Source organism: Vigna angularis, chromosome 11, assembly GCF_016808095.1.
Source record: "Vigna angularis cultivar LongXiaoDou No.4 chromosome 11, ASM1680809v1, whole genome shotgun sequence".
Lineage (NCBI taxonomy): Eukaryota > Viridiplantae > Streptophyta > Magnoliopsida > Fabales > Fabaceae > Vigna > Vigna angularis.
In genome coordinates this window covers 9,377,095-9,390,292 of record NC_068980.1, presented here as the reverse complement: position 1 = coordinate 9,390,292, position 13,198 = coordinate 9,377,095, and the positions used below count along the sequence as shown (strand labels likewise).

Here is a 13,198-nt window from a genome sequence, read left to right as displayed (position 1 = left end):
CTTTTCACTCTTTCTCTTAATCGAAACAACTTCACTTTCCACTATTTTTTTCCTTCATTCCCTTCTTTTTCCACCATCTCAAATTCACTCTTTAATCCAAACACTAAACCTTGTTGGGGTTTGTTCTAATATGTTTAATAGTCCTACAAAACTCATGAGTTAGGACCAATGACAATTGAAATATACATTCATTCCCTTATCCTCCAAAGTACATTCTAAGGATAAAACTCCAAACTCTAAAGCGGACAATACTTCAAATGTGTTAATTGACCTTAACAATGTTATCTCAATGGACTTAAGGTTGAAATATTAATGACATATAAATCTAAACCTAAACTAGATACTCTAGTTGTTGAAGATGTTCATCCTTCAAGTGTCCACATGATCACTTAAGAAATGGTTTTCATCACTAAAGTGACTAAGTGATAATTTGTGCCATAAAGAAATCATATCATTTTTTTTCTCTTTTTATATTTTGATGCTCAAGCATCATGCAAGTTGTTCAAATAACAAAGCATACCACTTAGGTGATCATTTCACAAAGAATGAGAGTCAAAATTGATTCAATTTTCTTTAGAAAAAGGACAGATAATTATTCAAAATGACATCTATTTGTGAATAATTTTTTATATATATAGACTTGATTAAAATGATTTTAAATACATGTGTGTCAGTTGTGATATATTTTGCTTTATAATCAGGATCTTGTAGGTTTAGTATTTTACTAAAAGAGTATATTAAAGTGTATTAATACTTTAGTCAAACTATACATTATTTTCTATGTGTGGTTCTTTTTCCTTTGTTATTTTTTATAATTTTCTAACACTTGATTTTAATTTTGTTTCATTATTGTTTGTGACTTTGTAAATTATCACTACAAAAGTTCTTTAAATTATCGATGAAATTTTACTGACAGAAATATATCCATTGGTAAATAAAAATTATCGACGAATTTTATCGATTGATTTGGAAAATTTCTTTACCGACGAATTTTGTTGACAGAATCATTATCGACGAAAAAATCTATCGGAAAATCCATCGATAATACATATTTAATTTATCTACAAATTTTTCCGTCAGTAAAATCTGTTGGTAATACATATTTCACTTACCGACGAATTTTCCCATTAGTAATCTGTCGATTAAAGGAGCGAAACAGGATTATTTATTCTCTCTCTCGCACGTCTTCTTCATTTTGCGCAAGACACAGCCAGATTTGAACCATCGTCCAACGTCGCAGGTTGCTTCGAAGAAGAAGACTTCGCGATCCCCACCGCTTTGGGGACGCCCACGATGAAAGAAAGAAGAAGAAGGAGAGTGAAAAAGAAGATAAACCAAATCGCGTTATTTACCGACGAATTTTTTTGTCGATAATATTGACGATTTTTTCTGTCGATAATTACCGATGGATTGTTCCATCTATAATTACGGATGAATTTTACCAAAGAATTTTTTCGTCGATAATTACTTACAAATTTATTGATGAATATTTTTTCGTCAATAATTATCGACAAATTTACCAACAAATTTTTTTATCAATAATTATCGATGATTAAAAATCTGTCAATAAAATTTATAAAAAAATTAAAAAATCTATCAATAAAATTTATTGACCAAGTTTAACCATCAATAAACCGTTAATAATTTTAATTTATCCACACTTTCATTTATTATTTGTATGCATATCATTGAACCATTATAAATAAACAGAACATAAATGTCAACTTTTGTTTTTAAAAGAAATTCATATAAATAAACTTATTTATATTTTAATTTTTAGACTATATCTAATCACCACGTATTTGGATTTGGATTTAACGACGAAAAGAAAGAAGGTAGAAATTTATAGTGAAAGTTGAAAATTTGAGACACATAATTATTAAAAAATCACAAATATTGAGAAAAAAAGACTTTTTTTATATACATAAAAAGAATGAATGTATTGTAATTATAATCTATTATGTTATAATGTATAATTAATTATGTTGTAGACGAAATTGATTATGAATGATAGCATGCATAATCGATTATGTCTTTGTATATAAATAATCAATTATAATATATAATTGATTATGTCGTCAATTGTTTTTTAATATTTACACTTTTTTTATTATAATAAAATAATAATTAATATATATGACAAAATATATATTTTTTAGAATTATATACTATACTTTTTTCACTCAAATCTATTTATTTTTCTTTAATCTAAACAATATATTTTTCTACTTTTTTTCTTCTCCTTTCTTTTCCTTTCTAGTTTTTTTTGTCCCTTTTACACTCCCACTTCAATCCAAATGTTCACGCCTTGAAAATTTGATCATCAAGAAATCAAATTCAAACTCCTAAAAAACTAAATATCCATTTTTGCATCAAGAAATCAGAATTCGACTTCAGAAACTGAATTTTCACATAATTTTTTCAATTTTTATTAAATAAAAAGAAAAAGAAAATAAAGTGGAACTGAGTTTATTTAAATAAATGATGTAAAATAAGTTTATTTATTTAAGAAAAAAGTAGCATAAACGTTTTAGCATAATTTGAAACTTAACTTCTTTTTAATTTGATAAATTTTAACATAATTGCAAACTTTGTTTAATAAATAGGCTGAAATCAGGGGTCACATCATAAATATCAGACAAATCACTTGATATATTCTCATATCTATCAGTTAGATTCATTTAGAAATACTTTATTGATAATAAAGTCCTATTAAATGGTAACTAGAAAGACCAGATGAAGTAATCTTACAATGATTACATTAATTTTTTCAGCCAAGTAAATTTATCCTTACAATGATTAGATTAGACTAAACAGAACAAATATTAATTTTCATCTAAATGTTTTTATCTGCAGACTAGTTTCCTTTTAAATTATATAAATCAATTAAGAATTTTTTTTTTCAGAAAACATGATTCAAAATCAAATATTTGGATAAAATGTTCAAGAAACTGAGTTATGTTTCTGGTTAACAAGTACGTTATCTTATCTTATGAATCTCTGTTTCTATGTATTTTTACAGTAGCGAGAGTCTATAAAATGAGACTCTGACAAGTCTTTTTTGCTTCACATGAAGTCTCTCTCTTTCTATTCTCCGTGATATCTGGCGCTAGTTATCAGTTATTGTTGTGGTTGAAGGTTGTTCAGTGTTCGCTTTTCTCTGTACTTTCTCGTGCAGAGATCATAAGGACCCTATTATCTTTCAACCTACAAAATCTTTCATCTCTGTTCTCACGGGATTTTCCTCTCACACCCTCTCATTTCTCTGTTTCCAACCTTTCTTGCTTCAAAATTCAAGTCTTGCTCTGGTGAGAGTGTCATAGCACAAGTGTTGCCAGCTTCTGGTTCTGTCAAGAGTGAGGAACAAAGAAGGTACCTAGATGATGGCTGCCCGTAACATTGAGAAGATGGCCTCGATTGATGCTCAGTTGAGGTTGCTGGCACCACGTAAGGTCTCTGATGATGACAAACTGGTTGAGTATGATGCTCTTTTGTTGGACCGTTTCCTTGACATTCTTCAGGATTTGCATGGTGAAGATATCAGACAAACGGTAATGTCAATTCTCCTGTTGTGTTTTAAAAAGATGAGTTTTTTAGCCCAACTTCATGGATTTATGAAACCCCATTTCATTTTTTTGCACTGAAGAACTCCTTTTGGTGTTATAAACCGGTTTGCTTTATAATTTCATAAATTGCTTGATATTATAATTTTCAAACTGCTCAACTTAGTTTTTTGTTTCATTTGTGTGTCTCTTCTCATGTTGATTCTCTGTCTGCAAGAGTTATTCTTTTGGTCATATATAACCTCGTGTTACACTAGCACCTCTGGCTTCTTCTTACAAGTGTACAATTTCATCAAAGTTGCATATAATAAATTTTCACACTCCTTACTTTAGTTTGTTATAACTTTTACATTAGTAATGGATCCTGCATTTGTTTTCTGTTTCTCTTCCCATGTTGATTCTCTATGTGCTAAAAGTTTTAGTTTTTTATGAAATATAAATTCATGTTTAAGTAATTTCAATGCCAATTCATTAGCATATTTGCTTTTTTGCCTCAAGTTATGTACATATCTGAACTTGTGGCTAAGAGTTTGTGGTCTGATAGGTTCAAGATTGTTATGAGCTGTCAGCTGAATACGAAGGGGAGCATCGTCCTGAAAAGTTGGAGGAACTTGGGAATATGCTGACTGGTCTTGATGCTGGGGATTCAATTGTTATTGCCAAATCATTTTCTCACATGCTCAATTTGGCCAACTTGGCAGAAGAAGTTCAAATTGCTTACCGAAGAAGGATCAAGTTATTGAAGAAGGGTGATTTTGCGGATGAGAACTCTGCCATGACAGAGTCAGACATTGAAGAGACCTTGAAGAAGCTTGTGGCTCAACTGAAGAAGACCCCCCAGGAAGTCTTTGATGCTCTGAAGAACCAAACTGTGGATTTGGTCCTAACTGCTCATCCTACTCAGTCTGTTCGCAGATCTTTGCTGCAAAAGCATGGAAGGTATATCTGTTACTTCAACTCATACTTAGTTGCATTTATCATAGTTGATTCATTGTTGCATTTATCAATTTGTTACATTTATCATACGTAATACACTATTTCTAGCATTGTAAAAATTTCTGCTTTGAGATTGAATATATCCGTTGGTGATCATTGTCTTGTTTTCAGGATAAGGAATTGTTTGACACAATTATATGCCAAAGACATAACACCAGATGATAAGCAGGAACTTGATGAGGCTTTACAAAGAGAGGTGTATTTTCATTTCATGTATAATGAACCACTTTCAATCACAGGCTTCACATCCTCATGATTCTAAATAGATTGATACTTTTCCTATACTTTCTAGTGATTTATAATCATGATTGAGGATGATATTTCTTGTAAACATACATAAATACAGTGGACCTCAGACACCATGGCCAAATGATTTATTTGATAATTGATATTATTTTCTTTGCTTAGGATAAAGTAGTCTGAATTATATATGTTGCATGCCTATGGTTTGCATTGAATGATTCCATATTTGATTTTCCCTTCTCTTATTTTCAACCAGATAAAACTTCTGTTGCCAATTTTCCATTGTTCTTTATATTCGAACACAGATTTACTTTTAGAATTATACATGGCGAAGCTAGAGCCTAATGATGTTTTTCCCATGTGTAGATTCAAGCTGCATTTCGCACAGATGAAATTCGAAGGACTCCTCCTACACCACAAGATGAGATGAGGGCAGGAATGAGCTACTTTCATGAGACAATTTGGAAAGGTGTACCAAAGTTTCTGCGCCGGGTTGATACAGCTCTGAAGAACATTGGAATAAACGAACGTGTCCCATATAATGCCCCTGTTATTCAGTTCTCTTCTTGGATGGGAGGAGATCGTGATGGTATATTTCTCTTTCATAACAAAGAAACTAATGAAAAAAACACGCACTTTAAAACAGATTTTACAGTCCCAAATATCATATGGTACTGGTTTAAGAAATATTTGTTTCAAATCATTGATGCTTTGTATTTTCTTCATTCGTTTCCACTGTATACTTTTGAGTTTCACCTTCAATATTAGACACTGCCTTATTACTTTCTGTCTTACATAAGTCTAATTTACACTGTAGGTAATCCAAGAGTAACCCCTGAAGTTACAAGGGATGTGTGTTTGCTGGCTAGAATGATGGCTGCTAATATGTACTTCTCTCAGATAGAGGATCTCATGTTTGAGGTATCAATTTTTCTGGTAATTTTTTATCATTAAGCTTTTCGAAAGTGACTCTTAGTGCTTTTTGTCTGCTATTGCAGCTGTCTATGTGGCGTTGCACTGACGAGCTCCGTGTTCGTGCTCATGAACTCCATAGGTCCTCAAAGAGAGATGCAAAACATTACATTGGTATGTATTATTTTGTTCTGAATTGCACATTTAAGTTTGAACTGAACAAATTCAATTGTGGTATTGATGTAATGTAGTGAATTCTTAATTGATGCAGAGTTTTGGAAACAGATTCCTCCAAATGAGCCATATCGTGTTATTCTTGGTGATGTCAGAGACAAGCTCTATAACACACGTGAACGTGCTCGCCAGTTACTAGCCAATGGGACCTCTGATATCCCAGAGGAGACAACCTTCACTAATGTTGAGCAGGTATAATTCCCATCAATGTTCTATAAATTGTTAAAAGATAAATCAAAATCTTGCTCTTAGAAGAAAATTACCTTCCACTGACATGATTATTTGCTTTCTTATTGATAATATTCCTTAACTAGCAAAAGGATGATTAATTTCTCGTGGAAACTCTCTAACCTCCAATTTTCTCTTGTAGTTCCTGGAGCCTCTTGAACTATGCTATAGATCACTCTGTGCATGTGGTGACAGACCAATAGCAGATGGAAGCCTCCTTGATTTCCTGCGGCAAGTTTCCACATTTGGACTCTCACTTGTGAGGCTTGACATCCGTCAAGAGTCAGATAGGCACACTGATGTAATGGATGCAATCACAAAACACTTAGAAATTGGATCATACCGAGAGTGGTCTGAGGAAAAGAGGCAGGAGTGGCTCTTGTCTGAACTCAGAGGAAAACGCCCTCTCTTTGGCCATGACCTTCCCAAAACAGAAGAAATCACTGATGTTTTGGAAACCTTCCATGTCATTTCAGAGCTACCTAAAGACAACTTTGGTGCCTACATCATATCAATGGCCACAGCCCCATCTGATGTGCTTGCGGTGGAGCTTTTGCAACGTGAGTGCCATGTGAAGGAGCCACTGAGGGTGGTGCCACTTTTTGAAAAGCTTGCTGATCTTGAGGCTGCTCCGGCTTCCGTGGCCCGACTTTTCTCCATAGATTGGTACAGAGACCGCATCAATGGGAAGCAAGAAGTTATGATAGGGTACTCAGACTCAGGAAAAGATGCTGGCCGTCTTTCAGCTGCTTGGGCCCTTTACAAGGCTCAAGAGGAACTCGTGAAGGTTGCTAAGGAGTTTGGTGTGAAGCTTACAATGTTTCATGGGAGAGGAGGGACTGTTGGAAGAGGAGGAGGACCAACTCATCTTGCTATTTTGTCTCAGCCACCAGACACCATTCATGGCTCACTTCGGGTAACGGTTCAGGGTGAAGTCATTGAACAGTCTTTTGGAGAGGAGCATTTGTGCTTTAGGACACTTCAAAGGTTCACTGCAGCCACGCTTGAGCATGGCATGCATCCTCCTGTGTCACCAAAACCTGCATGGCGCGCTCTCATGGATGAGATGGCTGTCATTGCCACTCAGGAGTATCGCTCTGTTGTTTTCAGAGAGCCTCGTTTTGTTGAATATTTCAGACGTGTAAGTGCTGCTAGTACTCAGTCTTTAGTGGTTAACCTTTGTTTAGAAGATACCCTTTGGAAAAATCTAGTAGGTTACTGTTTTTCTTGAACCAAAGCGATAATTTGGTTATAAACTTGCAATTCCTTTCCTATGATTCCTGTAATCTTTATGAATATTATGCACTGCAGGCAACTCCTGAGTTGGAGTATGGAAGAATGAACATTGGCAGTCGTCCATCAAAGAGAAAGCCAAGCGGAGGAATTGAATCGCTACGTGCTATTCCTTGGATTTTTGCATGGACACAAACAAGGTTTCATTTGCCAGTGTGGCTTGGTTTTGGGGCAGCATTTAAGCATGTTGTTGAGAAAGATCCAAAGAATCTGCAAATGCTTCAGGATATGTACAACCAATGGCCTTTCTTCAGGGTCACCCTTGACTTGGTTGAGATGGTGTTTGCCAAGGGAGACCCTGGGATTGCAGCCCTATTTGATAAACTCCTAGTGCCAGAAGAGCTACGTCCATTTGGAGAGAGCTTAAGGGCTAAATACGAAGAAACCAAGAACTTTCTCCTCCAGGTAATTTTGATTAGCATTTACTAGTTGTCATAATATGTACAAAAAACACAACATGAAGCTGTTATAATAGCATCAGCATCAATAGAACCTATTAGGAAAGAACCAACTTTTTCTCCTTATATCTATGTATCGTTAATGTTATATTCCTTGCCTAGTTCAGGCCTAATAAATCTTGTTTATTTTAGGTTGCTGGGCACAAGGATCTTCTTGAAGGGGACCCCTACTTGAAGCAAAGACTTCGACTTCGTGACTCATACATCACAACCCTGAATGTGCTGCAAGCCTACACATTGAAGAGAATTCGTGATCCTGACTACCATGTGAAGCTGAGGCCACACTTGTCAAAGGACTACATGGAATCAAGCAAGCCTGCAGCAGAGCTTGTTAAACTTAACCCCAAAAGCGAGTATGCACCTGGCCTTGAAGACACCCTTATTTTGACCATGAAGGGTATTGCTGCTGGCATGCAGAACACCGGTTAAGCTTCCATGTCACTGGGGTGTGTTTTGCTTAGTATGTATGTGTGTTGTGGCATCCATAACAGCACTGTAACCTAATATACTATGTCTACCAGAGGTTTGCACTAATATCAAATAACTGTCACTATGTTGTTCTTGATATGATAAGATATTATATTACGATACAATAAAACAAGGTTTTGGTCAAGGTCTTATGAGAACTCTTCTCATCCTTTGATCTCTTGCAATTCTTGAATTATATTATGCAACTTTTCATCTATTTTTGACATGCTTTTGGAGTTTGGTTTTGTACACAGAATTATAAGTGGGGTTTGTTTTAAAACATTCCTTTGCTTGCATGTTTTCAAGAACGATTTTATAGTACAGTTTAACTTTGATAAAGTAGTAACATAAAAGGTGGAGTTTAAAAACACAATGTTTGAATTAGATTGAGGAAAAAAAAATAATTATAGTGCTTTGTATGGAAAAGAAAAACTGATAAACTGCATCAGTAAGAAATGTCTTCTTGTGTGTTAATAAAGGGAATGGGAGACAGGCTAGCAATAGAAACACAAAGTCAAACACCCTCGTTGAATTGAACTGGATCTACATGCATGATTCATTGCAGTGGCATTATTCTAATGCACGTGAAATTGAGGTAGCTGCGCCATGAATACAGCAACATGCATTTGCCCTTTGCTTCAGTTTTGAATCTCAGTTCTCCAAAATTAAGACCAACAATTAAAGGTCGGTGTAACAGTAGCAGAAAATATATATTTTATATAACTAAACAAATAACAAGCAAAGATGAGGCACCATGCCATACAATTATCTTCCCTTATATATACACATATTTTGCTACCTAGCTAGAGGCACACTCAATAATATTATTGGATTTCATTTCCTGAACCTTCACCAAAAGATACATCAATATCATCCAAGAGATTCTACCTCACCAGTAGCAACATGACGGTGAGCACTGTCACTTTACTTTTTCTTCCTTTGGAAACATGAAGATTCAAATCAACCACTGTTTTTTTCCTTTTTCTTTTATCTCAGTTTCTCCATTACTTTTATCAGTCAACTTGTTTCATATTTCTGTCTGATGATCTCTTTTTGTCTCTATCTTCAGATCATAGAGATGAGAGTACACATGGATTGCCCTGGATGTGAAAACAAAGTGAAAGAAGCACTACAAAAACTTAAAGGTACACACACATATATAAAGAAAAGAAAGCTAGGAACACTTTTTCTAATATTGAAATTGATAAAGTTTCTTGTATAAAAGTGGCTTTTGCAAGTTGTATATTTTATTCACAAATTTAACTAGTGATGCAGAAAAAGACTGTCACCACACCAGTAATTTACACAGTTTCTAGATCAATGAACTGATGACTCAATTCATGGATTTTTTTTTTGGTGGTTCTAAATTCATGTGTGGTTTTGTTAAGGGGTGGATGGCATTGAAATAGATATGAAACTGCAAAAGGTGACTGTGAATGGCTATGCTGAGCAGAAGAAGGTTCTGAAAACTGTTCGAAAAACTGGTTGCAGGGCTGAGTTATGGCAACTTCCATACACAACAGAGTCTCAAAACCAATATTTTCAGCAGCACCATTGCAATGGCCCTCTCACCTATTATGCTTCTCAACCTTCCTCATCTTATAACTATTACAAACATGGCTATGATAGCAGTGATCCAAGCTATTACAACTATCCCTCACAATCTTCCATCTTTGGCCATCAAACTGGTGCTACTTTTAGTGATGACAATCCTCACGCTTGTGTCATTATGTGACCATACCATGTTCATGCTCTTACAAATCAACTACATTATATTATATACCTTTAAATTATGAAGTGTATGTATGAAGCATTAACTAAAGTGTTTATGAAAAAGGGTTCTTTCTGGTTTTGACTATTAATTATGTTTTGAATGACTTTGCTTGTTCTGCAATTCAAGGGATGTACCCATTAGAGTTAATGATGATGGATTGCATCATGATGGAAGAGTCAACTTGTTTTAGCATAATTAGTTAAGTGCATAAATAAGGTTGATGATGTTATAAGATGATGCATTCATTAACTATTACGTTTTGTGTGTTTTTTTTTTCATTTACCTTTTGGTACTCTCTTTCTGCATTTTCTATGCTTTATAGATGCTATAACTATTATGGTCTAAAATTTATTACATATTTCTTGGTTCTTATTATTTCAATTAGTTAAGGAATGGATTTAAACTTGAACATTAATATCTTTATAATTATCGGAAGAGTTATAATTTTTAATTAATTTCTGTATCGTAATTTTATTCTTTAATAAATAAAAATTTATTTAATAAAATATGTAATTCATACTCTCTACTGTAAAGTAGATACATAGTTTCTTTAATTAAAAATAATCACGATATATTTTCAAACTAGGCTTATAAAATTATATACTTTCTTAATTTTATTACTTTTTGTTAATATCAATAATTAATTTTAATTTTTTTTGTCCGTAAGAGGGTTTGAATTGGGTTTTAAAAAACTTTCACAAATCCTTTGAAATCTCTAATCTTGAAATCTCATAACAAAGGTATTTGAATCAAGCAAAAATGAAAAACAAGAATAAGATAAACACACATCAAGATTTATACTGGTTTAATTTTTTGAATGATCATACGTCTAATTCTTCTTTAAAACCTTAGTTGAGGAAAACCCATTAATAAAGAATTTAGTCAAGAATACAAAACATCACACTCAATTTGTATCCTCACCAACATTCAATCATAAATTAAACTAACTAAGAGAGGATCATGCACACTCTCCTCAATCTTACTTTCCCAACAAATGTTACAACTCAACGACAAAACAAATAAAACCTCAAAGCACACTCAATAGTGTAAATATTACAAATCTTGTAACTTTCTTGATGCCTTGGAGAGTTCCTTGTAATCTCCTTCACAAATCTTACTTGAATGCTCCCAGAAACCTTCTTGCTTTGTGCCTGTACTCAAACTCAAACAATTGTTAGTATATTGCAAAATAAATTTCGTAATGAGCTAGGATTTAAGACAGATTTATATAAAAAATCACATTTTGTCGCAGTTTAATCGATTAGGCCCAATTCTCTGTTTTAATTGATTATGTTACTAAGGTAATTGATTAAGACAGACAATTTTACCCTGTCTTGCTTCATGTGAACTTTGACTTACACAATTTAATCGATTAGGTTAAAATCTTAATCGATTAGGCTGAATTCTCTGTTTTAATCTATTAGGTTACTAATGCAATCTATTAAAACATACAATTTTGTCCTGTTTTGCTTTATATGAGTTCTGGCTTGCTTTAACATATTAGATTACTAATGTAATCGATTAATACTACTAGAAATGTGCAAATCTGAACTGTCTAAGCCAATTTCCTTTATCAACTCATGATCTAAGCATTTAACACAATTATCTCATAGTTTTAAACATCTGTTTATCAATTGTATTGTGCAAGAATAAAGTTATGAATTAACTCATTATCAACTCATCATCAAAAACCTTTCACCAACTTTAAGAGGCCAATGCTCCCCTTTCAACATTTTATCAATCTTTTTAAATTAATACTAATATAAAATTTTGGTGTCCACATTTTATTCTAATTTTATCCTTCAAGTGACCTGCTCTTCAAATTTAACTAATTTTTTAGTTTTAACCATTTTCTAAATTAAATAAATAAAAAGTATTTACAAAGTAAATAAAAACTATCTATAACATTTATGATGATAAAACAATGTCGGAACAATCGGTACCGTTATAGAGTTGCGCAGCGGAATAAAATATTCGGAAAGCGTGTTACAGTCACAAATCAAGTTTTGATGGTCCGTTTTAGAAAATCAATTTTCTTAGAGAAAATTTATCAAACAATTGATGTGCATAAAACAGTAAAGAGTGTAAGGAATAGAAAAATTGACACACTGGATTTTTATCCTGGTTCGATTCAAAAGAATTTACGTCCAGTTGTTAATCACTATAAAAAGTGATTAACGATTTCACTAAAATCAATTTCAACCAATTACAATAAGAGTGAAAGGATTGAAAGGTGATGAGACGATTGAAGTCCGGGATTCCAAGATGGACTTTGACAGCATCATCCCATAGTGTGAGTTGTGCGACATTTGTCCATATGTCATCATCCAGAATTATGGAGACACCTTTCACTTTTGTTGTTATGATGTCATCACGATAACGCAGATTGAAGTAGAAGACATGGATGAGATCAGGGTAGATACACCCCTTTTTCTCCACAAGATGAGTAAGTCCTTGAGCGCGAAACAGATCTGGAAATTGAAAACCATAAAAACGATAAAAGTCAAGGCGTATGAACTTTACCGCCATGATTCGTCGTTCTTGCCAAAAATGAACATAATTCGCATGTTTGTCTTGATCCGAGATCCACCCATCAATGGTTGCAGGACGAGGTCTGGAAGAAGAAGATGCACCCGCGATTCTCCTACGGGTTCTTCTGGAATCAGCCATGAAAGAAGTGGATAAAAGGGAACTTGGAAGGGATGAAGAAAGATGAAGAGATTGAGTTCAGATTTGGGTGCAACAGTGTTCTGGGTGCAAATAAGTGACCTTTAATCGATTATGGGGGACTACTTATAAGAAAAATCAAGAAACTAACCGTTTTTAGCCATTTTCAGCCGTTATGATTCGCTGCAACGACTATTTTTTTTAAAACTGGGAGCGTGATAATCAATTATTGTAAGTGATAATCGATTATCTGCTCATAAGTCACTTTCCAGAAATTTAATGATAATCGATTACGGATGACGATAATCGATTATTGTTTCTTGAATACCCAGTTTTGGGTTTGAGAAAGTATAATCGATTAT

The 13,198-nt window shown here is 33.7% G+C and overlaps 2 protein-coding genes across 3 annotated transcripts; both read left to right on the top strand.

Moving 5' to 3' along the window:
- Nucleotides 1-3,054: 3,054 nt before the first annotated feature.
- On the top strand, nt 3,055-8,540 carry LOC108334199 (phosphoenolpyruvate carboxylase 2). Its single transcript, XM_017569903.2, has 10 exons — nt 3,055-3,551; nt 4,108-4,502; nt 4,671-4,755; nt 5,169-5,391; nt 5,620-5,723; nt 5,801-5,888; nt 5,986-6,140; nt 6,319-7,317; nt 7,488-7,874; nt 8,060-8,540. Exons 1-10 carry the CDS (start codon nt 3,381-3,383, stop codon nt 8,354-8,356), a joined length of 2,904 nt encoding a protein of 967 aa, XP_017425392.1. The 5' UTR covers nt 3,055-3,380; the 3' UTR covers nt 8,357-8,540.
- A 133-nt stretch (nt 8,541-8,673) lies between these two features.
- Nucleotides 8,674-10,257, top strand: LOC108333742 (heavy metal-associated isoprenylated plant protein 28). Of its 2 annotated transcripts, XM_017569217.2 has the most exons (3): nt 8,674-9,304; nt 9,465-9,540; nt 9,784-10,257. In XM_017569217.2, exons 1-3 carry the CDS (start codon nt 9,299-9,301, stop codon nt 10,128-10,130), a joined length of 429 nt encoding a protein of 142 aa, XP_017424706.2. In that variant the 5' UTR covers nt 8,674-9,298; the 3' UTR covers nt 10,131-10,257. The 2 variants fall into 2 exon arrangements, with proteins under 2 accessions (XP_017424706.2, XP_052726350.1); XM_052870390.1 differs by having other exon boundaries at nt 8,674-9,540.
- Nucleotides 10,258-13,198: the final 2,941 nt, after the last annotated feature.